The sequence below is a fragment of the Stegostoma tigrinum genome, chromosome 23, assembly GCF_030684315.1.
Source record: "Stegostoma tigrinum isolate sSteTig4 chromosome 23, sSteTig4.hap1, whole genome shotgun sequence".
In the NCBI taxonomy this organism is placed as follows: Eukaryota; Metazoa; Chordata; class Chondrichthyes; order Orectolobiformes; family Stegostomatidae; genus Stegostoma; species Stegostoma tigrinum.
Window position 1 is genome coordinate 53,372,014 of NC_081376.1, and position 27,892 is coordinate 53,399,905.

At 40.8% G+C, this 27,892-nt stretch overlaps 1 protein-coding gene and 1 long non-coding RNA gene across 3 annotated transcripts in view; one reads left to right on the plus strand and one right to left on the minus strand.

Moving 5' to 3' along the window:
• xylt1 (xylosyltransferase I) overlaps positions 1-21,606 on the plus strand; it is a 224,537-nt gene extending 202,931 nt beyond the window's left edge. For both annotated transcript variants that reach the window (XM_048552771.2, XM_059654199.1), the window contains exons 8-11: positions 598-860; positions 10,271-10,466; positions 13,189-13,522; positions 19,210-21,606. In XM_048552771.2, the coding sequence (XP_048408728.2) occupies positions 598-860; positions 10,271-10,466; positions 13,189-13,522; positions 19,210-19,532 (1,116 nt within the window). In that variant the 3' untranslated portion in view covers positions 19,533-21,606. The remainder of the gene's footprint in view (positions 1-597; positions 861-10,270; positions 10,467-13,188; positions 13,523-19,209) is intronic.
• The window catches only part of LOC132210915 (uncharacterized), a 52,799-nt gene that overhangs the window by 17,131 nt on the left and 7,776 nt on the right, over positions 1-27,892 (minus strand). Inside the window, exon 2 of the long non-coding RNA XR_009447154.1 lies at positions 27,468-27,579. This is a non-coding gene — a long non-coding RNA (uncharacterized LOC132210915). The remainder of the gene's footprint in view (positions 1-27,467; positions 27,580-27,892) is intronic.

Here is a 27,892-nt window from a genome sequence, read left to right on the forward strand (position 1 = left end):
TGAAACCTGATGCCACCTGGCATGGGAGACTGAGGAGGGAGATTGAGTTATCAAATTTTTAGTGAGAAAGGGAGCCAGGGAGCAAAGACCGGGCTTTTCGATGAGGTGAGCTGAAGGGAATGGGGAAACCGATAGAATGTGAGCATTGCTGGCAAACCCTAATATGGTGAGGTACCACTTTGTGAATAACTCCAGTCTGTGGGGCATAGGTACACCGACGGTGCTGATAATAAAGTGTTCTAAAATTTTGACCCAGTGACCCAGAAGGAACAGTGATATCGTTCCCAGTCAGAATGGCAAGTGATTTGGACGGGGTCTTGCAGGGACTGGTGGTCCCATGTATCAACTGCCCTTTTGCTGTGAGTGGAAGAGGTTGCATATTAGGAAGAAGTTATCTATCGAGCATGGGGTTAAATTACTGCGATGTGTCTTGTAGATGGTGCACACTGCTGCCATTGTACATTGCTGTGGAAGAAGTAAATGTTTGAAGTGGTGGATTGGTAGATGGTGGATAGATATCCTTTAGGGACAGAGCCAAAACCATTCCCACTTTATAGATAGTAGGTGAAAATAATGTACTCTTTTCTATTCACACAGCAAACGGCGAGGCCAACGTTTTTTGCTCGGAAGTTTGAGGCTGCAGTTAACCAAGAGATCATTGGTCAGCTGGACTTCTACCTGTTTGGCAACTACCCAGCTGGCACGACAGCTCTGAAAGCATACTGGGAAAACGTATACGATGAGCCAGATGGTGTCCACAGCATCAGTGACACATACCTGACCATGTATCACTCATTTGCTCGCCTCGGTCTAAAAAGAGCAGAGTCTTCCTGGCATTCCAAAGAGGAGAATAAGTGCAGGTGAGGGAGAAACTGCAACTCCTGCATATAACTTGTCAGAACTGTAGCCCTGCTGCAGTTATAATGTGCACACAACTGTGAAAATGGGGTGAGTGAAATAATTTTGCAGATGTAATGGGAGTTTAAGAATTTTGACAGGATTTCTCCCTCAGAAGTATGATTCCATTCCTCGTAATGCTGCCAATAAATTATGCTAATGACTTCCGGCTCAGCCAATGAATTAACCTTTTAAGTGTTGTCACTGTAATGACATTGGGAATTACAGCAACCAGTTTCAACACAGTGTGATCTCAACAAAATGCAATGGAGTAATTGAACACAATCTGCTTTATTAGAACCATAGAAAAATTATAGCTTAAAAAGACGCCATTCAACCCATCATTCTGTGCTGGCCAATAAAGAGAGACAAGGAAAATAGTTTGTCAATTTCATCCCACCTTTCAGCTCCTGCTGTGAAGGGTTAGGGTTAGGGTTAGGGTTAGGGTTAGGGTTAGGGTTAGGGTTAGGGTTAAGTTTAGGGTTAGGGTTAGGGTTACAGACTGTCTGTAGGTAATAATGAGGGATAATCACTGAGGGGTAAGTGTTGCCCAAGACGTCAGAATTCCTCTGTTCCTCTTTGATTAGTTCCATGGAATATTCTTTGGCCATTTGAGGAGCCAGTTGAGGCTTTGACTTAGAAGTGCATCCTTTTAGATGAGTTTTTAACAGTACAGCATTCCCTCAGCACTGGACTAAGGTGTTAGCTGAAATAATGTCCTGTACCCTGTAGTAAGGCATGAACCCATTGAACCAATTTAGTAAAGTTCTTTGAGGAAGTAACAAGCAGGATGGATAAGTGGTGTATTTGAATTTCCAAAAAGCATTCAGTAAAGTTATTGCAGAAGAAAGCTTGTAGTGTCACAGCTAATGTATCAGAAAGCAGAGAGAATTGGCTAAATAAGATGAAATGAAATCTGGAAAAATTAATCAATTTCAGATTGGCCAACTGTTGCCACTGGGATCAATGCTGGAACCTCAACTATTTATGATTTATGTGAATGATTTGGGTGAAAACACCAACTATAGTGCTGACGGGCAGGTGCTGGTGTTGGTTTGGGGTGGACAAGGTCAGAAGTCACATGGCACTGGGTCATAGTCCAACAGATTTATTTGAAATCACAAGCTTTTGGAGCACTGCTGCTCCATCAAGTGACAAAGAAGCAGAGCTATGAAAGCATGTGATTTTGAATAAACCTGTTGGACTATAACCTGGTGTCATGTGCCTTCAAACTACAGTTCAGCCAAATTTGCTGCTGATTCAAGAATAAGAAGGAAAGCACATGAATAGGGTGTAAGGAGTCTGCAAAGGGATATAAATAGGTTCAGTGAGTCGGGAAGAATTGGCACATGGTGTATAATGTGGGGAAATGTGAGATTGTTCACTTTGGCAGGAAGAACAGCATATTATTTAAGGAGAGAGAGAGACTACATAATGCTGCAGTACGCGAAGGATCTGGGTGTCCTTCTACATGAATCACAAAAAGTTAATTTGCAGGTAAAGCAAGTGATTATGAAGATGAATGGAATGTGGTCTTAAGGATCTGGAATATAAATGTAAGCAAGTCTTTCTACAATTGTACAGGAAATTGGTGATACCGCGCCCCAAGTACTGCATGGAGTTCTCACACCAAGGCATGACGTACTGGCATTGGAAGCATTTTAGGGAAAGTTGGGTAGGCTGCTTCCTGGGGATGAGGATCAATCTCAAATGGAAAGGTTGAGGAAGCTGGATCTACACTTATTGGAGTTTAGAAGAATGAGAGATGATCTCATTGAAACATAAATAGTTCTGATGGGCTTTTATAAGGTGGATGCTGAGAGGATGCTTCTTGCGGGTCATTTTAGAGCTAGAGGCCACGCTTTCAAAGTAAGAGGTCTCTCATTTAAGCCAAAGAGATAGTGAGGAATTTCTTCTGAGGGCCATTCATGCTTGGAATTCTGTTCCACCAGAGCAGTGGAGGCCAGCTTATTGAATATGTTCAACATTGAATGAAACAGTTTTCTGATTGTCAAAGAAGTTGAGAGTTATATGAGTGTGCAGGCAGGAAAGGGGTGTTAAAGCCATTAACAAATCAGCCATCGTCTCAGTAAATGGCAGATCAAGTTCAAGTGGGGACAACTGAACTGCTCCCAGTTCTCATCTTATGTAAACCATCTTAACACACAGGCACAGTGCCAGGACCAAGTTAGGCTCACAGCCTTGTTAATGCTTCAAAAATAACCAAAGAACCATGGATACTGGAAATCAGAAAGCACCTACAGAAAACTGTCTGGAAACCTCAGCAGGTCTGAGATCATTTGTGTAGACAGAAACAGAGTTAACGTTTTGGGTCCAGTGACCCTTCTTCAGAGTTCTGCCACAGATGCTGCCAAACCTGCTGAGTTTTTCAAGCAACTTCTGTTTGTGTTAGTCACTGCTTCGACTGGCTTTGTGATACAATTGCTGCTTGTACCCTGGGTAACATTATTTTACATGCTTAATGTGGCACAATAGCTGTTCAGCCTGAAGCATTTTCCCATCTGCACCATTGTAGGTCTGCAGCAACATATGTAAAGCAGCTCTGTACTAGATAATATAATTAACTTGTTTAAAGAGAATTGGGTTATTGAATTTCCTAGAATTCTCTAACTGCCTGTTTATGCTACTCTCTTTGTACTGATATGAAAGTGACCCTAATCCCATATAAGTTGCTCCTGCCAACCAGCCAAAGTTCCACCCATGCTTGGCATATTTGAGGCACAGCCAGCTGTATTTGCACAGCTTGTGCATCTCTGCCTCTTCTGATTGGCTGTCTGAAAGCAGGGCAAAGTCATAATATCACAGAATTCTGCAACTAGAAGTTTGGCAAATATTGTTTTATTGTTTTGATGGAAACTTGCATCCCTGTTCACAAAATACCATTGAACAAAAGTCAGCATACACAGAAATAGAGGACTGTTGTTGCACAGGCTCTATCTCTACCTCTGGGCTCCGTGATTCAGGATCAAGTCTCACCTGTCCGAGTGGTTTGTTCTAACACGTCCAAACAGGTTGATTAACGTAATCAGATCCCAGACCCTCGTACATGACCAAATATTCCTGTTAGGTTAGAGATGGAAAGGGTAGCACTTTGCATTGTGACACTGCCCTCTGTGCTGATATATCACTATGTCAAAGATCAAAGACCCTTCACTAGCCTGACACCAAGTTCATTCAAGGGAAGAGATAGCAGGAACTGCTGATGCTGGAGAATCCGAGATAACAAGGTGTGGAGCTGGATGAACACAGCAGGCCGAGCAGCATCTTAGGAGCAGGAAGGCTGACGTTTCAGGCCTAGACCCTTCATCAGAAATTCAGGGCAGAAAAAGTTATAACTTACCTGGTTGTATATGTTTGACCTTCCTGGCCTCCAGATGGTGAGTTTTACACTAACCTTTGAGGGGGGAATGGGGTATTTGATGGCTTCTCCTTTCAAACCACAGTTAAAATAATAAAATTGATTCTGCAATACCCCAATTTCTTGTCATATCTCAAACTGACAGTACATCCCAATGCTGCAACCATGAAGTTAGTCACCCAGTTGCTTTATTGAGAGACCTGTGTAAACACTGAGCACATTTGTCTATTTTTTCCACTGAAGCCAATCATTTTCATACCACCATATAGATATCAAAGAACATATCAGGTGACCAAAGAAGTCCAGTACTGGAACATTGTCTTGGCTGATTTTAAAGAAGGGGAAAATTCCAACTGAAGTGTTTTTCAATTGAAATGCAACCATAAAATACTTGAGAGTAATCCCAACAGTGCTTTTATAGTGAGCTTAAAGAAGAGTCCTGTAGAGACATACGGAAATCATTAAAATCATTTACCTCTCCTTTCTGGTGCTAAATCTGGCATGTCTGTACTTAATACACGACATTCTGCAAAAATGATTAAGTGCCACCATTAGACAACAGTGGCATTGGTGAGGAGGAGTGAGAAACAGCCTCGTGCCATAATAGTGCCAGTAGGTTGTGCTGTGGTAGACAGCTCAACATGGCCAGCTCAATGGGGAAGAATTACGCAGGGTCACACATACCACACATACAGAGAGGGCTCATACAGGCTTAAAAGATCAACATTGTTGCAGGACAGCCTGAAATGTGGGGAGTCCCGCTCAACCAGAGACAGCATTCTGCTAGAAGGATCAAAGTTCAGGTGCCAAATTACTGAGAAAAGGAACACTCTAACAATAAACATTAACAAATGAATGTGCGCAGAACATGGGCAATTTTTGGAACAGTTGTATCTATTTGAGAGTTGTACAGTTTTTTTTGAGTTTTTGTAGCAAGTTTCATTTTTAAGTAAATAGAGTGAGCTGATGGATTAATTGTAATGGTTGATCATGTTTTGTAGATTTATTTTGACGATTGCTTCAGATTGACAATAGATTTTTTTAACCCTGTCTAGTGACAATTAAATATTTGAGCAAATCATTTTGGTAACTGAATACAAATTAATTAAATAATTCAGCCTCAACAGCATGGCCAACAATTTACAATAATACAGACTCACTGGGCTTAAGGCATCGCACATCTACAACATAAATGCATCAATATATGTTTTTAATTTAGAAAGGAGTAGTTCTGAAAGAATTTGATTTGATGCTGCATTATTTCAGCAGAGGTCTTTGTAACTCCATCCTGGTACTTCATGGCTGAAATATTCTTCCTTTGTAAAGGTGAATAAAATAAGTTTTCTCTCAAAATATTAAAAACACAAAAATAATGAACAAACAAAAGTCAATTGGATTCTTTTTGGTACTCAAGCTCTCCAGGATAGTATTCAACTGGATTCTGAACACCCTTTTTTTTCCCCTTAATATCCAGCCTGGCACATTATTCAAACATTTATCATTTTACTTTTCAATAATTTAAATTTACATCCTACGTTCTGGCTTTGAATTAAATTTCTTGCTTTCCCTTATCTATACCACTTAATATTTTATAAGAACTTCAAGAGATCCGACCCAAGAATCCTTTTCCTAGACTATAGAGCTTAATCCTCTTGTATAATATTTTATTTGTCATTTTAATTTCTTGTCTTTGTGCCCCCTGCGATACATATGTACATCTTAATTGTCCGTTGAGCAATAAATCATGAAGGCACAACATAAATTAGGGATGCTTTTGTTCAAACTACATATTCCACTGTTCTCTCTTTAAATTACTTTGCCATATTGCAGATATTAAAATTGATGAATGAGCTCAATATTACTTCAAAATTCCTTTCTTTGTCATCTTGTGTTAATTACTATGCAATGGATAGAATTAAATTAAATTCATCTGTCTGGCAAGTTGCAATATTTTTGTGTGATCACTTAGTGTCTCTCTGCCTAATTTCATAACCCTTCTCTTTCTAATTAAGTAGGCCTTGTTTGTAAACCCTGCTTTCACGTCCGTTATCTTCACTATTTTTCAGGTCATTGCTAGAAAAGGTCCTATCCCAGCTTGTCCTCAGGATTCTATTATTGTATCTGTCATTGCTGTTAGGCTATTAGGTTGCATTACACTTGTCATCGATCTTAAATATATTTCCGATGATTGCCCGCCTCCAGCGCCAGGAAATCTCACGTGTCCACTAATATCTTTTCCTCTGCTGTCAGCAGATATACATTTTAAAGGAGTCAATGAAAGAAATGCTAGAATAAATCCAATCTGTTGCTGTGTTTATCTCTGCTTTACCAGATTCAAAATCCTCTAGGATACCAGGCACACAACAGAGATTTAGTGGCAAGTCGATGTTATCATTTGTCATCAATGGTTGTTGAACAAATATAATACACTATTTTAGCTTCAGTTTTTCCCACAGGTTTATCTTTTAAATTCTAACTTGGTCTAATTACAAATTTGTCATTATAAAGTAAATGAGTGCACGTGTATTATAGATACCTCATTGGACTTTCTGTACCATTAATACCATATTTTGCTTGATCTGATTCCTGTGTTCTTATCCCTCCTTTACCTCTGCAGATTTTCTGCCCCAGGCCTTCCCTTTTGTTGATTCCTCCTCTTTTACCCTGTAGGTTCTTTTCCTAGAGATGCTGATGCTGGAAAATCTAAGATAATACTGTGTGGAGCTGGATGAAAACAGCAGGCCAAGCAGCATCAGAGGAGCAGGAAGGCTGACGTTTTGGGTCTGGACCCTTGTTCAGAAAATTATTTTTTGTTTCATTTTTTGCGTTCAGAAAAAAATATTTTTTTCTGAAGAAGGGTCCAGACCCGAAAGGCCAGCCTTCCTGCTCCCTAGATGCTGCTTGGCCTGCTGTTTTCATACGGTGTTATCTCAGGTTCTCTTCCTTCCCCTTTTTTCCCTATCAGCCTTCTTACCTATGTCCTGTTTCAGGTTACTTAACCTATCATGAATCTAGAGTACACCTCAGTTCCCAATCCTGCTTTCAGTTCGCTTGTTAACAACTTAAGCTGTTCAAATATTGTCTCTTTTCCCGGGGCTATCAGTTCAATCTACTTCATTTTTAAATTAGCCTGAACATGTCAGAATCCCCCTCTATATCTCCTTTTCTTGGCCAGCATTTCCTCCATCACACTGAATTCAGCCCTGTGTTCAGTGAGTTTTATTTCTATAAAACCTGTGTTTTTGTAATTTCTATAAATGGATCTAACACAAGTATTTTGCTGCATGCTTCTGATATGTCTTCCTCTTGGCTGGAATTGTAATAACAATATTCGAGGAAAACACAGTTTCCAAACTTCTTATTTTTGACTTCTAAAAATGTGAATTAATGAGTAGAACATAAAAGTGATGCAAGGTTAGATAATGGCTTAGTGGTTGTTGTTGCTGGGTTTTCTTCCTGAAGCCCAGGGGACCTGGATTTGAATGTCACCACAGCAGATGGTGGGATTTGAATGTTATTTTTTTTTAAAAAAACAGAAGAATCTGGAATTAAGAGTCTAATGATGACCCTGAATTCATTGACATTGTCAGGAAAATGCCCATGAGGTTCACTAACGTCCTTTAGGGAAGGAAACTGCCATCCTTAACTGGTCGGGCCTACATGTGACTCCAGACCCACAGCAATGTAGTTAACTTTTAGCTGCCCAATTGCAATAAATGCTGGCCCAGCATTGAGGGTGACACCCTCAACCCGTGAATGAATAAAACTAAAATTCAGAATGGCAATAGAGATATGGAAGACTTTATCCATCCCTCCCTAAAAGAGGATATATCCACTAAAAATTTACAAAGTAAGATCAGTTGATTTTTTTCTGTAGCAACTGTACTGAGGGATGTGTAACCAAGGTGAGGAATTGAAGTTGAGAAACAGGTTAATCATGATCCAAGCAAATGGTAAACCAAACTTTGTTGGACTGAATAGTCTGTGTTCCTGAAACACCATACATACAAGTCGCCCTTTAATAAAAAGGTAAAGATGAAGTCACTATTGTCTTACCAGACCATAGAGCTGCTCTCTTATTACAGAGAGGCAACTGGTGGTGGTTCACCCTGAGGGTCACCACGCCTCTGGCATGGAGGGTTCTTCATGGAAACCTCATCCTGTGCTAGATGTCAGTCTGCATCGCAAACCAATTAACTGAGCTAACCAGTCTCCTACATATAACTTCTCTGGCCGCCAACATGTACCTAAGGGAACCTTTTATCCTCTCCCATTGGCTAACAGGGACCATTACAGCTAAATCATTTTATTCCTGCAGGAGCTGGGCTTTGAAATGCTCCCTCTCTCTGAGCCCAGTAACACCAAGGCCAAGCTGGATTAATGTGGTCACTTTCAATTTTGATTTGTAAGAGTTCAGCTCACAGGTGGCTTCGTTCAGTGGCTTGGTGGCACAGTGGTTAGGACTGCTCATAGCACCGAATGGCGTTTTGTGCCGAATGGCCTCTTTCTGCAGTGTAGGGAATCTATGACAATTCAGGGGCAATTTGATGGTGCACTGTTGTATAAACTTGTGACATCATCATGTTGGGTGGATTGTTATCGCCATTCCCTTTTCTGACCGGGTCTCCATGGCCCACGTGGTCAAGGAAAGCCACTGGTAGCGTGATGAGAGGAGGCTCCTGTCTTAAATAAGACAGAGGCTACTGTATGATGGCAGACAAGTAAAAGTTACATCAGTCAGACAGCCCTTGTCACTGAAACCACTGGGAGAACTGGGTTAACACGGCTGTCCCTATCGAGATTGTAAGGTGTTCCCCTTCACCCGCATCAGATCGATATGACACCAATCAAATTGGGTAAAGATTAATGTATTGTTCTGCATTAACCCAAGCAGTATCATTGCTTCATGTACATGCACCACGAAAGGAAGTCTGTTGTGTTTTTTTTTAACATGTGGAAATGATGTTTTGTTACTTTTAAACTAGAATCTAACTATTCTAGTAAGTTGTTGATTTCAAGCTCTGCAAACTGAACTTCTTCATCAGTTTAATTTAAGATCTAGAACTGAGTTGGTACTGACATAACAGTGGGATCCTCAAAGCCCCAGCACCGGCAACAGCCAACACACTTCCATTTCATTATCTCAGACAAAGTTCTGGTTACCCGGAGGGCCCGGAGGCTTTGACTTCAGATTTCCACCTTGTGTCTGAGCAAATCCTTTATCAATCATGTACATTCTGCTCTACAGGGCAAGCAGGTTGGTGCACGCAAATCATAGTCTTAAGGGGATAGGCTGACTCGTTGCATAAGGAATGTTTCCACTGACTGTGGGGTCCAGGACCTGGGGGCACACTCTCAGAATAGAAAGCAAGCCATTCAGGACTGAGAAGGTGTCGAATCTTTGGAATTCTCTACCCAGGAAGTCTGTAAATCCTCAGTTATTTGGCAAATTCGTGGCAAAAGCTGATAGATTTCTACCCACTATTGACAACAAGGGATAACACAGCCAGTATGATGTTGGGGTTGTTGATCAGCCAGGTCCTGGAATGGTAGAGCAGGCTCCTGCTCTTTGTGAAGAAGGGGTCGCTTAACCCGCAACATTAACTTAACTGTGCTTGTTCCACAGATGCTGCCAGACCTTTTTTAATGTACTCATTCACAGGATGTGGGCACAGATTTTCCAGTAATTTCTGCTGTGTTTCTGTTCTCGTTTATTTGGTCTTGCAGTTCCCTGTATCACTTCTGTAATCAAACCAGCATGTAATAATCTGGCAGAAATCAGTTTAAAGAAAATATTCATTCAAGATTTGTTTTCAAAATCCATCTCTAGGACTGTTTAAAATGAGCTGTGTTCCAAATGGCTTTCTATGTGCCTTTTATGCCTTTGTGGCTTAAATGCTCTTCCTTGACAGCATCTGAAGAATATTCTAAACTATCCACTGGTCTTGTTCTCTCTCAGCTAACACTGTTCTTTTTGCTCCTGTTACATTTCAGATATTATGCTATGGGCAGCCCAGTCTCAGTTCATCTCTATTTCTACACTGACCGATTCCAAGGCTATCTGCTGAAACATCATGCCACAAATCTGGCCACCAGCAAACTGGAAACGCTCGAGACTTGGGTGATGCCAAGAAAAATCTTTAAAATGTTGAACCCCACCAATGACTTTGCACGGCTACAGTTTGCAGAGGTAAACAACCAAAAATGAAGCTGAATTAAATTTTATTGTAATAAAGGAATTTGCTGTCTCAATTATAACTGCTACACCCGCAACATGTTATACAAATCTTTGATTTTATCACCCCGCATCCATTTTGTGCTGAGTCACCACTGTGTGTGCTAAATAGGAGTAACTAAACCGCAGAGTCGGAATTTTGCAGAAGGGTCAGTGGGACCAGGAATCTGATGTCCAGCCCCTACTTCTAGCCAATTCCACACCATTTTCACTGGAAGGAGAAAAGAGGGAGTGCTCAGTTGCTTACTGTTTTTCTATTTCTTGATAAGAGCTTGCTTCTCTCCAACCAGGGGATCCCCTGTGGTTTCCAACACCTTACAAATTTACTTTAAACCCTCCCCACATCACCATTTCACCATGAAAACTGGAGATGCTGGAAATTGAGCCACAATCAGTCATTTATACAGGTTCGCTGAAGCCTCCCCTGCTCCACGAGAATTCAACTGATCTAAGAGCAGGCTCAATCGGACATTAATGGGGAGGCAATGCTGTAGTGGTATTGTGGATGAACTGTTAATCCAGAGACCCAGATAATGTTCTGGGGACCCAGATTCAAATCCTGCCATGGCAGATGGTAGAATTTGAATTCAGTAAAAATATCTGGAATTAAGAATCTAACAATGACTATGAATCCATTGTTGATTCTTGGAAAAACCCATGCCCCTTTAGGGAAGAAAAGTGCCATCCTTACCTGGTCGGGCCTACATGTGACCCACAGCAATGTAGTTGACTCTCAACTGCCCTGTGGGCAATTAGGGATGGACAATAAATGCTGCCCAGCCAGCGACACCGTCATCCCGTGAATGAATTTTTAAAAATTGGAGGAGCCAGAGGAAGCTATTTACCCCCTTGAGTCTGCTCCAACATTTAATTATATCACAGCGAACTCCTTAACCTTGGTTTTATTTTTTCTGGTCCCATAGCTGTTGATATCCTTGCCTAACAAAAATCTATTGATCTCTGTCTTGGGAAGGTCAGCTGGCCAATCATCTATGGCCCTTTGGGAGGAGAAATACAACATGTCCAATATCTTTTGTGCAAAATGTGCTTCTCAATTTCACTGCAAAATAACTAGTTCTAATATTCTTGCTAAGAATTCTCCTACAAGGAGAATACATTTTGTGTATCTATCCTATCAGATTCCTTAATCATTTTAAATATATTAAGCAGAATAATTTTCTAACTTGAATGGAATACAAGCTCAGTTTGAGCTAATTGTCCTGAAACTTCCAGCTTTTACATTATAATATGATTCTTGTGAATTGGAGCTGCATTCCTCCCAAAGCCAGTATGGTTTCACGAGGGATTGGTCACCCAAATTGTCTGGAGTATCCAGATGGTGTCTGCCCAAGGCTTTTTGTGACTGCAGCATCACTTTCTCACTTTGGAATTCCAAACCGTTGAGCTAAAAGCCAGCATTCCATTAACTTAATTACAGTTTTGAATTATGAACTCTGTCATTGAAAGAATGTGGACAGTTGAATTTTAATATAGACTGGCTGTCGGCAGGACATGGCAGAATTTTAATTTACAGATCAAGTCTACTGTTTGTGGTAGACCCTTGTTTTTACTTGTGCAGATAGCTTAGTGATATAGTTAATCTAAATAGGAGAATAGAAAATTTCACTTGTCTGATGATAAGAATAGAGCTTTTAGCTGCTAAAGGCCACGTTGTTTTTCACTGTCCCAAATGTGCACTCAGCGGTGTGCATCTGATTGGCAATCAAAGGTAACGGTTGTTACTTCAGTTAGTCACTGTTTCTAGGTATGATCACTGTTAAACCAAGTTATTTTCCCAACACAATATAGTTCAGCATGAAAACCCACTTTCAGCTGGAGTTGTCTCTGCAGCTGCAGAGAACTGCTGACAGTGGCAGGAGAGAAATGCAGTCTTAGAACAGACGTTTAGAGCAACCTTCTTGCTGAATTACAAGACTGATCACAGAAACTCTTGTTTACGTTGATCAACAACAAAACCTAGGTATGGCATTATAGAGCTGTCTTTCTGATAAGCCTCAAAGGCAGAGTAAATCAGTTGTTAAGTTTATTCAGAGCAACTGTCGCTTCCCTGTAGAGAGACCATTTATTTGTTCCTTCTGCCAAAAATGCTTTATTGAAACAGTAGCATCAATGACAGTAGGTGAAAGGAGAGAGCCCAGTGAGGTTTCACTCTACAATGGTCTTTACAAAAGGCACTTTGGTGTAAAGCAGTCCCACTTATCATTAGAATAGGCCAGTGATTATAGAGCATATGATCCATGAATGGATTGAAAATAAAACTCAATGCAGTCACCAGCAAAACGCTAGCTGCTGGGCTTCTCCCACCGAGACTCCTGGTGTACGCAGTCTCCTTTGAAACAAAATCAAGTGTTTGTTGTAAATATTGCATGGAGTGTTAGGAAAGATCTTGAATAACCTGCACCTCCAGCACAAGTGGAACTTGAACTTGAACTTTCTAGCTGAGAGGAATGGACACTACCATTGTACCACAAGAGTCCACTCAGAGGGAATCTTCAATACTATTGGACTTCCTCTGCCTGAGCCTGCTTTCGGTTTAGAAGATGAGCTAATTGAAACAGTTCTTCTTATTGTGATTCTTCGGATTAATTTTATTCCTGTTTCTACTGGATCATTTCTGGGCAACTCCTAATAGCTGCTTTTATAATTTTATTTCCAGATTGGCACAGAGTGGGATGCTAAGGAGAGAATTTTCCGAAACTATGGTGGCCTCATTGGGCCCATGGATGAGCCAATTGGCATGCAGAAGTGGGGCAAGGGTCCTAACGCCACGGTCACTGTCGTTTGGATCGATCCAATTAACGTCATTGCAGCTACGTATGATATTCAGATCGAGTCCAGTGCCGAGTTCACTCATTACAAACCTCCACTGAACCTGCCCCTGCGCCCAGGCCTCTGGACTGTCAAGATTCTGCACCGCTGGACACCGGTGGCTGAGACAAAGTTCTTGGTGGTCCCGCTGATGTTCTCAAACAGGCAGCCGATTGGAAAAGGTGAGACCCATGCCGAGCCGTATTCTGAGAGAATAGCAAGAATGCATGGTGTCACAGCAAAACAGGTCCACTGCACGGTTTATGTTCCACACAAGCATCCTGCCACCTTATTGCACTGAGTCCCATCTGCAAACGTGACTATTGCTTTATCCTTCATGTAACTATCCAGCTTTTCCTAAACAAAAAGTCGATGCTATTCATCTCAATTACTGCACGTAATGTAGCAAGTAGGTTGATCCTGATCACAAAGGGCAAGTGTTACTGAAGGTGAGAAAGTGAATAGTGTCACAAACCACACACACACACACGCACATACACACATGCATACACCCACGCACACATACACACACCTGCACACATGCACACACACACACACACAAGCGCACACATACACACACACAGTAACACACACACACACACACCCCCCGCTGCTCATAATCCTCTGTGTGTATGGGTCTGTGGGCACTGCATGTATGAATCTGATCAGGAAGTGGTGTTAAGCCATTCGTCTGAGGAAGTCGTCGCAGCTGACTCAGGTTTTAATGCATACACATTGTCCAGCAGGGGTCGCCTCACAGCCACATGGGTATGTATTATCTCCTCTCTAACCCACAGGGACTAAGGATGGTGGTGATATTGCTGGTGGTTTTCTGATCTGTCATGCAAAGTTATCCTCAACTTTGTGTTACCTCTCGTGATGCCAGTTCGCAAGCTGACTTCTGTCTCAAACTGCAAGATATATTAAGATATCATCAATTACTGTGTACCATTTCAAAGTGTTCCTCACAGGAAAACACCTTGGCAGCTTGAGAAGGATATGGCATAATTAGAAACATCACTTAAATGTTAGTTCATCATAGATATCAAGGTTTCGTGGGATCCACATGAACATACGGCTAACAAGCACCTTGCTTAACCCCATCTCACGTGGAAAGTGCAATAGTCAATTTACCCATCAAACGGCTAGCAATTAAATTCACTTTCTAAAATTATAGTATTTGGAGCTGTGGTAAACCAAAAGGATAGTTTGTTTTAAAAAGTACTTTTGAATCTTAACCAGTAAAATATATTCAAACAGTAAGATTATAAAATGCAAAAATACTCAGCAGGTTTGGGATCCCGTGTGGCGTCAGAAACCAAGTTTATCTTGTTGAGGCATGAGGGGCCTTTCCCTTTTTGATTAAGAGACAGCTAGAGCTCCATGCTACCTCATTTGATAAACTCTTCCCACCCAATGCTGGTTAGTCCATTCCAAGAGCTTCTCCCCATGTGGTTCTAACATTCACTTAAAGCTTCTGCCTAGTTCTCTGTGTTCCCTTAACCCAACCCACACTGTGCTGTTTATACCCAGTGAGAAGAAGCTGCATGATATCATCATAAGGTTTCTCCATGGTCCTAAAGCCTGACTTCACCCAAACCACCGTAACTTCTGAACTGTTTCCTTATTCATGAAACTAGAGGTCAGGTTTTGTACTCGAAATTATAGGTCAAGTACAAAACACCAGCTAAAGTATAATGTCCTAAAGAATCACACACACACGTCCTCCTGCCCATAACACACCGTGTGTATGGGTCCATGGGCACCTACAATGTGGAAGCAGGCCATTCAGCCCATTGAGTCTATAGCAATTCCCTGAAGGGCATCCCATCCCCTTACCCTATCCCCATATTCCCAGCATTTTCCATGGCTAAGTCACCTAGCTTGCACATCCCTGGACAATCCACCCTATCCTGCACATCTTTAGACTAAACCACACAGAGGGAGAACATGCAAACTCCATACAGACAGTCTTTTGAGGGTGAAATTGAACCTGGCTCCCCCTAGTGCTCTGAGGCAGCAATGCTAACCACTGAGCCACTGTGCCACACCTTAAAGAAAATGAAAATACCTAACAACCCTGAGCTCTGACCAAATTTCAATGAGATGTACACCCATGTACCAAATGTAACCTGAAAATTCATGGTATTTTTAATGTATCCAGTATGAAGTGCTAGAATAAAAAGTGAACAACTTCTCTACATATATCATTAACAATCTGGATGAACAAGATCATTCTCAGTTTCGTGCCCTGCTACGCAAACTGCATTAGGAACATGTAGAATTTCTGCTGCTTGCAATACTGTGCATCGTGAAATAGGATTTTTTTTTTACAAAGGTGGCATCCTCATGTGCAGTTGTAGACACGAATAGTAGAGGACTTGCCTGTCCTCGGTTAGTGTTCCTGAGGGGTAGACATCTCTCCAAAGAGAGAGTATGGCAAAGTGCATTGTGATGGCCTTACTTAGCTGTTGTGGAAGAGAGTGGCATTAACGTGATAGCAGGAATGTTAACACTCCTTCTGTACAGCTGTTTTAAAACCATTGTGCTGGAACAATTGGAAACAGCAGGTCTGGAAGCTGGTCATCGATGCCCTCTTGATGTAAATGGGGGATTCAGGTCAGGACTATTGCTGGGAAATATGACCCTACTTAAGCACTGACATCAATAAAACTATTGTGTTTATATATTAGGAGAAGAAACAGGTGAAACAACAGTTCAATGTGAGCGGTTTAGACTGAGCTGCTCATTTGATTTAATCATTTTTGTTGTTTTCTCACTCTCGGTAGTTGAATCATCACAAGTGCTTTTTGCAAGTGTTATTTATAGTCTGTAGATGACACTAAAGTCAGTGGAGTTGTGAATAGTGCAGAAGGATGTTGCAGGGTACAGAGAGACATAGATAAGCTGCAGAGCTGGGCTGAGAGGTGGCAAATGGAGTTTAATGCGGAAAAGTGTGAGGTGATGCACTTTGGAAGCAGTAACAGGAATACAGAGTGCTGGGCTAATGGTAAGATTCTTGGCAGTGTGGATGAGCAGAGAGATCTCGGTGTCCGTGTACATAGATCCCTGAAAGTTGCCACCCAGGTTGACAGGGTTGTTAAGAAGGCGTACGGGGTGTTAGGTTTTATTGGTAGAGGGATTGAGTTTTGGAGCCGTGATGTCATGTTGCAGCTTTACAAAACTCTGGTGCGGCCGCACTTAGAGTATTGCGTACAGTTCTGGTCGCCGCATTTTAAGAAGGATGTGGAAGCTTTGGAAAGGGTGCAGAGGAGATTTACTAGGATGTTGCCTGGTATGGAGGGAGGGTCTTACGAGGAAAGGCTGAGGGACTTGAGGCTGTTTTCATTAGAGAGAAGAAGGTCAAGAGGTGACCTAATAGAGACATACAAGATGATCAGAGGATTAGATAGGGTGGACAGTGAAAGCCTTTTTCCTCGGATGGAGATGGCTAGCACGAGGAGACATAGCTTTAAATTGACGGGTGATAGATAGTAGACTCGCCAACTTTAAGGGTATTTAAATGGTCGACCTGTACTGCGCTGTAATATTCTATGTTCTATGTTCTAATCTGTCCTGCTGTCTGTGATTGTTAAAACTTTCTGCATTTATTCATTATCTTCTGCATGGTTGTCAAATTAAACCAATGTATTTGGCTCAGTCCTGTGGTCATACCCACAGCACTATGTACGGTTACGTTGCCAGTGAATGTAGGTGAGAGAGAACAATCCAACAGCAAACAGTAGTTAAACAGCGGTGAGCAGGTCAAAATTATGTGAAGCAACTATCAGTTACTTTGAAGCTTGCTTATCAGTTTGAAAGCTAAAATGAAAAATTAAAATTTATTGAATTTTCTTCCTTAAATTACACTTTCCCAATTAATAAAGAAATAATTTGTCATGGGGATTGACAGAATACTGCTGAGAACTATAGCAACTAGAGCTAAGAATCTTGACTTTGGTTATGGCCAGTGTGGATTAAATTTGCTCTCAGTTGTTTTCAGATGAATAATCACAAATTCACTTTAATTGAAGGGCATTCTTTAATTCTAAAAAAAAATGAGTGATGTAATTTAAAGCAAGCTTTAGTTTTAAAACAGAAGATCACCGCACTAAAATAGAATTATCAGGAAATTCCAGCTTTAAAATAGCTGCTTTTAATGGGTTTGAAATGCTCAATCTCACTTGTGATTCTCTCGCTGTAAAGCCATGATCACTGGGACATCCTGCTATTTATTTTCCCTACCTCTCTTCTCACGACCATCTTACTGCATGTCGTACAGCACCATCTGTTGAACATAAGCAGAGCTGTGCACTGCACAGGAGAAGAAAAGCTCCACACAATTGAAAAAGGGTTAAGTTAGTCAAACTGTGAACATGAACATTTTGGAGATTAATGGCTCTTGAAATTCAACCAAGTATTCATAATGAGCTCAACTATCAAAATAAGCCACTAAGGCTGTAGACAATGGAATCAATTGAACCTGCAAGAACAGATGATTTGACTTTTCTTGAAGATACAGGAAGTGAAGAATTCTAAAAACAGGTGGCTGGTTTCTCTCAGTGCCCCATTTGGGGTAGGGCTCCCCTCTTGGCTCTCAACTCCACTTATGTGCCATCACCTTTGTCCCCATAAAGAAAAGGGCCACCTCCAGGAGAATTACAAGGGGAGGGCTGCGATTTCAATTCTCCAACACCACGCTGGAGCCTGCAAAAATGGGTGTGTTGCGTGTGCACTCCCTTATCCCATGCTGGTGAAAATCTGGACCAACCACCTGTTTTAGGCTCTGCCCAACTCAGTTTCAATCTGGGCTGGCATGAGGAAATACGGTGGAAGGCGAGCTGTGTAGTTTTTCTGAGAGTCAAAGCAAGTTTACACCAAAATAAAGCTAGGGTAATGTCTGCAGTACCAAGCTACAGGATATGTATTTTCATGTTTAATTTTATTTCCTCTAAAAGCTTTTGCAAATGTGAAGATTTACACATACCAACTCAACTACACAAATGGTGCACTCGCTTGAGAATTTTAGGCTGCTTAATTACCTGCGATATTTCCTTTCTGAGGTGAAGTCTTTAGCACCGGAGGTGAAGATTGATTGTAATCACTCTCCAGGTCCCTCTTTCACCTCTTCCGCAACTTGTTCAGTTGGTGAATTATGAAGTGCTTAATTTGCAAAAGGATAGAACCACACTGGCAACAGAACGATACGGTGTGCGCATAAAGCGGGTGGGCTGTCAGTTATTGATGGTGATGAGATCGGTGAGGTAAAAAGCAGGACTGGACAGTTTTTGACATTGAGACCTGTCCTGAGAGGCTGGAGCTGAATGCTCAAACTGGGGGAGTTGTATTGAATTTGTACCATTCTGCCTGCAATCAAATCCATTGACAACAAAATGAGCTTTGAATGTGTTTGCAGTTTCCATTCATCGTCAGCAACAAAACAAATAAAGTAAATGAAAAGTGTCATTGTTGATGGTCTCCATAGAAACATGTTGATGGTCTCCATAGAAACATGACGACATTCAAACACAAACTTCAAATGTGTAGTTACACGAGCCGAACTTTAGTATTATATCTGGGTGAATGAAATGTGGCTGCAAATGAATTAGTGCAGTTGTGGACAAACACATGAACAGGTGAAAGGTACTGAACTCCGCCTCATCTCAAACTCCTCACCATTGTATAAATATAAAATCGAATTCACTATGCAAAGAAAGTGAACCAAGGCTAGTACATTTTAAATGTACAAGTTGAGAAATGATGTGCTATATTCAAAAAGAATCACTATTTACCAATGTGAAGTTTCCTAAATATTGTGTTTGTGTTTGCAGGTATTTCATTGAGCTTTCTTTCCTCTCTTCTTTTCCAGAAGAAACCCTCAAGTTACATAGTGGTCCGCCTAAGAATGCCTACATGGAACAGAGTTTCCAAGGCCTGAGGAATACCCTGAATATACATACGACTCCCAACCAAGTGGAACAGGCAAAACATAATGCAGCACTCACTGGCTCACAGCTGGAGGGCTGGGTCGACCCCATGGTCAACAGTCTGTGGTCAGCTGTGGATATCTGTGCCAGTGGCCCCACCTCTTGCCCGATCATGCAAACCTGCAGCCAAACAACCTGGAGTTCAGAGAGTCCAGACCCCAAATCAGAATTGGGGCCAGTCAAAGCGAATGGCCGTTTGAGGTAGCACTTATTGCACCCCCAAATCTTCGTAAAAACACAAATTGCCAATCGGGTTTTCCCATTAGTTCTTAGCAACAGTTCCCAGATGTCTTCATAGAATTATGACAAAGCTAGGGCAGTGCATTTAAACTTGAAGATGTTGATTTTGACAGAGGTAAGCAGTGTTAGCTGTGCTGGTACTGTGAAAGAACAGATGTATTATCATGTGCTGCAGAAAGTCTAGAATGAAAATTTAGCACTCTATTTATTTAAACATTTTAGTCAGTGACTAATGAGTAGGTGCTGCTTTTGCAGCTTGTTTTATATATATATATATCCTATTACTAATCTGCCTTTATTAACAAAGGCCTGTGCCCAGATTTCCTACCACCTTTAACTGTATCTGATCTAAAACATGTAGAGGGTCTCAAAGCTTCTGTCAACAGGACTATTTAAATTGAAATCAATTAGTTACACCTGCTGTAAAAGAGAGAGTCAGCTCTCCTAAATAGGTTGTAACGCACTTTGCTGAACCAGTGCTCGCAGCACTGGCTATTCTATTCTAGATGATCAGAGCATTATACTGCAGCCAGGATACACACCAGATTCAGAAAATGATGTAGTAAAATGATCACTGTTAGCAACCCCAAAGCAAATTAGAGTTTATTCTAATTTTTCATGGCAGTAATATAGCAACTCCGTTTAACTTAGTTAGATCAGACATTCCTTTGTAAACTTAGTTTTTTTTTAAAGAAAACTTGCATATAATTTTGCAAAAAAATCACATTGCACTTTCAAAGAAAAACCTTCTTGACTGCAGCACCAGAAACCCATCTTTATGTTCAAATCCTCATGGTCTAAAAATGGTATGTCTGATTAAACATTATCTACTATAGCTGGATGTTTTTACTTCTTTTACATTTGTTATTAGGGCATCTCAGAAGTGCTCCATGTTGGCCTGTCTATGCAGTTTGTATTAATTGTCGTTCTTTGATGTGATGTGTACGCTGGGGTTGTTAATTCTGTTGAAGGTGCTAGGTCTTGTGAACAGACAGTGTCATACACAAACATTTGATCTCAGCATGTGAAGCTACTGTCTGTTGGGCTTTTAGAGTAATAGGCAGGCTATTTCATTTACTTCATCACGTCAGAGTAACTTAGATCCCTGCCCCCATTAGTCTGAATATCAGATGAAGCCCCCCCCCCCCCCCCCCCCCACAGTTTTAACTTCTGTTATAAAGGTCTTTCAGTACTCCTGTTAATGACTTATATTTGAATAATTTACCTTTAAACATTAGATGGATTCAGAGTTGCATTTCATGATCAGCACCGCCTTAGCCAAACTTCATTCCTGCTTTCAGTTTAAATATTTCTCAGCTTGTTCTGTGTGAACTCTCAACAGCAACAACAATTGCTAAAGCCCTTGGTTGGCCAAGGATTTACAGTTACTCCAAATCACAGGGTCCTTCTTGCTCATGGTAACGTTGCGATAAAGGGGAAATGAAGAACTGTTGAACTGATATGGGAAGTACTATGAATATCGAGCAGATTAGTCAGCAGGTGGGAAACAGTGATGAGATCCCTTTTGTTCTCATTCCCATTTCAGAATTGCAGGGTGCCATGTCAAAAACTTGCTCTACCTCCCTCCTTAGAAGTGAACTCATTTCCAATGCACTTCGAATATTGTTTTTATTCCAGATTTCCATCTCTGACAGTGTTTTTAAAATGTGTAATCACATATTTACTGAAGTGAATAATAGAAATCTGAGCATCAACTTTCTGCCCATTTCCATGAAGTACTTGATTTACATAGTTTGGTTAAACTGGTGGCTGCCAGTCATGAAGTTGTGGAAAATCAATGGTTGTAACAGAATACAAACAGGCAGTTTGAGCAACAGAAAAATCTCCACATTCCTGCCGGGCATGGGGATCCCAAATAATTCCTAATTTGGGAGTGGTGAAATCAGAAATACAACCAACCAGTCTGGGAGGCTGAAGAGAGGATATCATCATGCCTTTTGCCTTCAGCCATGGAAAATGAAAAGCTTTTTTAAAAAAATGAAGTATAGAGCTGGATGAACACAGCAGGCCAAGCAGCATCAGAGGAGCAGGAAGGCTGATGTTTCGGGCCTCGACTCTTCTTCAGAAATGGGTCCTTCTGATGAAGAGTCTAGGCCTGAAACGTCAGCCTTCCTGCTCCTCTAATGCTGCTTGGCCTGCTGTGTTCATCCAGCTCCACACTTTCTTATCTCAGATTCTCCAGCATCTGCAGTTCCTACTATCTCTTTAAAAAAAGATGAAATGTGCTTTGGAGATCCCACCTGTAAGGGAAAGATTATCGGCCAGGCTTGATTTATGAATGCACACTGATTACTCCCAAAGGCTCCCAAAACCAACCTTTAAGATGTACATAGCAGATAATCTTTCCCAATTGGTGCAACATTGAAAAGTGCACATTTAAAAACCCAAGTTGGTTAAGACCATTTCACAACTGAGCAAATCAATGTCCTTTTTACACTGGGAGGAGGCAGAGACAGATGAGAATCTCTGAAATTGTTCACCAGCTGTCCCACTTTCAATTGTCTGCTGTTAATGCCATGTATAAATTATCATGAAGCTGTCAACACAATGCCTTCCTCCTCCTGTGCTGAGGGGGAGCTTCCATGGGTGCTACCTCATGTGAATGGGAGTATAATTTACCCAACATCATTGGTACTGGAAATATCTTCTGCGCCTGTTTCACCTGAGCTGAATGTATGATCTATGCAAGCTGTTCCTTGTACTGAGAACACAACGCAGTTGAAGTTAAACTTGCCAAATAAACTGCAAGATACTGTACAGATGTCTCTGATGACAGAGCGAACATTCAGGTGCTGTTCACTGCACCAAATTTGTAAATTGTCACGTATTTTGTTCAATGGACTTCGTTAGTCACAGTTAGGTCAATTCTTGCCCAAAGACTATACTGAAGGGTCTTTGTGTTATTAATGATACACTTGTTACACGTCAACAATTGCGTGACTGTCAGATAGTCAGTGCTGGCTTATCACTTTGTCTCTCCTAATAAATTAGTGATCGTGCCTGCATTTTAAAAGACAAAAGACTACCTTACGGACTTTAAAACAAAAATTATGGCTATTTTATTATAGATCCAAATAAACATTTAAAAAAAAACTAAGAATTACTTTAAATTGAACATGTACTTACAAGAAAAGGACTAATTCCGACATGCAACTCATTGAAAGGTGTAGATATTTGTTATTTATTTAAAATAATAAAATATTTTGTGGTTTTAAAAGGTGTTTAATTTGACAATTGGGTCAAAAGTTCTGAAAGCCAGTACGATTTCCTGTATGTAGAATGTTCTATTCAGCAAATATTGCACTAGCTGTTTTGCACCAATTGCCCTCCGATTAGCAGAGAGATGAAACACAGAAATTGTGCCTTAGCTGCCTTCTGGTCTGAGGAAGTCTGCTTTTGTCTGACAAAGCAAGTTTTGCAGGTTATCAACATTGTATTAAATGCTGTATCGTACCAAAAACTGCTGTTGTATATAGTTGCCTACTGTCCTATTGTGTTTTTGATTGCAGAATTTTAAAATACAAAAAAAACAAAAGATTGCGTCTTGTCTTTTTGCAACTTATTTACTAATGTCTCAACTTTAGCCATCACACTTCACCCTCAAGAGGAAAATTATATCCTGTTCAATGATTCAAATTTGGTCACGACAAAGATCTCAGTCCATTTTTTAATTCTCCTCTTTTTTAATCGTCATTTCATCCTTGGAATTTAAAGTAAGTATAAATTTGCATGCTGACACCTCTTTAACAGGCCTCTGAGTTACAGGGCTCCAATTTCTTTCATTTGACTCTGTTTCTCAACTTTTACAGATCCAAGGATCTGTATCCCTCTGCTCCCTGCCCATTCATGTGTCTATCTAGACACATCTTAAATGATGCTATTGTGCCTGCCTCTACCACCCCCCTGGCAACGCGTTCCAGGCACTCACCACCATCTGCGTAAAGAATTTTCCACGCATATCCCCCTTAAACTTTTCCCCTCTCACCTTGAAATTGTGACCCCTGGTAACTGAGGCCCCCATTCTGGAGAAAAAGCTTCTTGCTATCCACCCTGTCTATACCCCTCATGATTTTGTAGACCTCAGTCAGGTCCCCCCTCAATTTCTGTCATTCTAATGTAAATGATCCTAATCTATTCACCTCTCTTCATAGCTAATGCCCTCCATACCAGGCAACATCCTGGTGAACCTCCTCTGGGCCCTCTCCAAAACATCCACATCCTTTTGGTAATGTGACGACAGAACTGTACACAGTACTCTAAATGTGGCCGAACCAAAGTCTTATACAACTGTAACATGACCTGCCAACTCTTGTACTCAATACCCCGTCTGATGAATGAAGGCATGCCGTATGCCTTCTTGACCACTCTATTGACCTGCGTTGCCACCTTCAGGGAACAATGGGCCTGAACACCCGGATCTCTCTGTTCATCAATTTTCCCTAGGACTTTTCCATTTACTGTATAGTTCGCCCTTGAATTTGATCTTCCAAAATGCATCACCTCGCATTTGCCCGGATTGAACTCCATCTGCCATTTCTCTGCCCAACTCTCCAGACTATCTATATTCTGCTGCATTCTCCAACAGTCTCCTTCACCATCTGCTACTCCACCAATCTTAGTGTCATCTGCAAACTTACTATTCAGACCATCTATACCTTCCTCCAGATCATTCATGTATATCACAAACAACAGTGGTCCCAGCACGAATCCCTGTGGAAAACCACTGGTCACAGTTCTCCATTTTGAGAAACTCCTTCTCACTACAACTCTCTGTCTCCTGTTGCCCAGCCAGTTCTCTATCCATCTAGCTAGCACACCCTGGACCCCATGAGACTTCACTTTCTCCATCAGCCTACCATGTGGAACCTTATCAAACACCTTACTAATGTCCATGTATATGACATTCACAGCCCTTCCCACATCCATCAACTTTGTCACTTCCTCAAAGAATTCTATGAAGTTGGTAAGACGCGACCTTCCCTGCACAAAACTATGCTGCCTATCACTAATAAGCCCATTTTCTTCCAAATGTAAATCGATCCTATCCCTCAGTATCTTCTCCAGCAGCTTCCCCACCGCTGACGTAAGTATTGTGTACCCAGATTTCCACATCATCGTTCTGGTGAAAAGCAATCACAAATAAAAGCTGTCAGTGCATGAGTAATTCACACCCCGCTGCACAGATAGAAATTCCCATGATTTATGCTATTGTCCCACTCTAACTCAGTACTTATTTGTTTAAAACAAAAACCAATAAAAATATTTCTTCCAATAAAATGTTGCAATGAATCAGCCGCTGTTTCTCTGGTCTCTGAATCATAAAGCAGGAACCTGTTGTGACAGTAAAGAATTAGCAATGCCTTTACAATGTGAACTTCTCCAGTTCACTGGCCAAATTATTTTATACAGACTACACAGTACAGAAACTTGGCCCAACCAATCCTTACTGGTGTTTTATGCTCCACTCAAGCCTAATCCTATGATTTCTCATTAATAACCATTTCACCCACTCCCTATGGTACTCAGTTCCCTATCCTCATCATTGAGTGTGAAGAAGTTTCTTCTGAATTCTCTCTGATTTCTTGGTGACTTTTATATTGAAGAGATTTCTTCCCTGTAAGAGGAACATTTCCCACCATCCACTCCACCAAAATCTTTCAACATTTTAAAAATGTCTATTAGACCATTCAAATCATAAAACATATTTTCCTTGTTTTTTAAAATTATTTTGCAACACCTCGCTGACTTAATTAGAAATAAATTATTTCCTACTTTCCCCAATTATATGCTTTGAGCTCCATCCCATTCAATGCTATCCCACAGACTTTGCCTTCTCAACCAGTTCGAAAAGAACCCAAAAGTTGACCACGTGCCATTAAACCAGACAATTAAAGACCTATACCCAACTTCCTGAGTTGACTCTGAAGATGATCCTGGAAGTAGAGTGAGAATGTTCTAGTCCAAACACACCACCTAATAACTACATCATACTGGGTCTCAGTGCTATATGACACTCCATTGTCATCCAGAGGTACCGTCTCCTTGATGTAAACACCGACAGAGGCTGAGAAATTCCTTCTATTTACACCATCAGGGACACAAACCATAGTGAAGATCTACATACAAAATTTTTAAAATATATAAAAAATTAAAAAATATATAATTGCTTCCAAATACATTTTGGATTAAAATTCTTACAATGCATTTTAGGGAAGGAGATACTGACTCCTTCCTTGGACAATAGCGATAAATTCTGAACAACTGCAGCTACGACACCCTAACAACCATTTCTCTGGTGAACTTTGATGAGGGAGCAATTTTGTTCAAACCCACCTAGAGAAATTAATCACATTGGAATGAATTTCTTCTCATTTTCATCCATATCTATCACTCCACACTGTCCCATTATGTTCCTTAAAACATGTCCTGTATTAAAGGTACATACCACACCCAACCCCTGACATTCCATGGAGACACGCATGAATTTACAGTGCAAGGTTGACAGAACTCCTGGTGAAATAATATTTCTGCCTGCATAAGGCAACTGATGCTGTTCTGTTAGGTGTTCTGCCAACATCTGCTGGATTCCAGTAGGAGACCATGACAGCCCTGAATGAATTTCAGGACAGCTTTGTGGATATAAATTATTATTCTTGTTCAAATTAATATTAGAATTATGGTGACCATTATCCGTTATCCAGTGCATTGACGAGGTGGCTGGTTTACGATGCGGAATAACACCAGCAATATATGTTCAATTCCCACACTGGCTGAGGTTACCATAAGGAACTCTCCTTCTCAAACTCTCCCCTCACTCTGAGGCATGGTAACACTCAGCTTAAACCACCACCAGTCATTTCTCCCTGTAATGAGAGACCAGCCCTATGGTCCAGTAGGACTATGGTGAGTTTGCCATTAACCTTTTACACCAACATATTAATTAATTACGACACTTCTCCTTGTCATGAAGTTTTCTGATTTGTAATTCTGTAGATAGAATTAAAAAGATGAGAAGATGAATTATGTTCATCAGTGATAATAATCTCACTGAGTGTTGGCCAGTTTCCTATGGGCAAGTGTTGCCTTTAGACACATTAGCTTTCACATATACAGAATGCTTAGGGCTTTGTAGCACAGTGATAGTGTTCATGCCTCTATTGTGGAAGATCCAGTTCAAGTCCCACCAGTTCAGGGTATGTGTTATAACATGCCCGAGGAAAGTCCATCGAAAAAAATTGGACATGGCCTGATGTGAAAGAAGGAAATTATCAGCAGCTGTCAATCGAGTCCCTTAAGCGGTCAATTAAGGACAAATTAAAGATTTATTCCAACTTGGGCTGCAGTTATCTCAGGAAGAATGAAGGACACAGGATCAGTGATGGGATCAGATGTAAATACAGCAAGTGACTGAAAGAACCTGTGTTTTCTGCAATCAGTTACACACACTGAACTCACATTCATCCATTTCTCCAGTACCTGGTCATCACAAAAATATCAGTGAAACACTCTTGCTGCAACATTGCTGTGTGTTCTTTGTTTTTTTTACCAAACACATGCTGTAAACAACAAAAGAACGTTCCAATTTCAATGTGCCACTTTTACTCACAAAACAAAAGTTATACACTCAATTTTGGCTGTTAGTTCAGTGAGAAAATGTGAAATATTTGTACCGCAGAAAGAAATTTCTGTGAGCTAGAAGCCATGTGAATGTTTAATTAACCAATAAGTTATTTGCTTTACAGGTTAACCTTCAGCAGCAAAAGCCAACTTAACCTTTCAGGGTACACACAACCTGAATGAGTTTGAACCAGAGATGTTATTGAGTTCTGTAGAACTAATTTCTTCATAAAGTAGAAAATTGTCATTAGCAATCACTTACTAAGTGGTATGACTCTTCACCCAGGAAATTCCATGTCACTGTTCAAGGTCCTTGTGTGGCTGATGAGCACAATCCGAGAGGCCAATCTCCCACCACACATGTGGTAGATGTTCTGTCGAAAATAATTCGAATGGGGCAGTTTTCACTAACTGAAAAACTCAAGGTAGCAGAATATGCAAGAGGTGTGAAAATACATCATTCCTTTAGGTATTTGAACTTTAATGTCCACAGCTTAATGTGTATTGTAAGGGATAAAGGGTTTTTGTTGAAACCCACACATTAATTTCTCACAGGGAGGGAAAGGGTTGATTAAAACAGACCTTTAAACCACAGGTGATTTGCTGACTAACGCTTGGAGAATAATTTGGCAAATATAATCATGATTCTGTTGCTGCATTTATCATTTCAAACAGAGAAAAACAGCT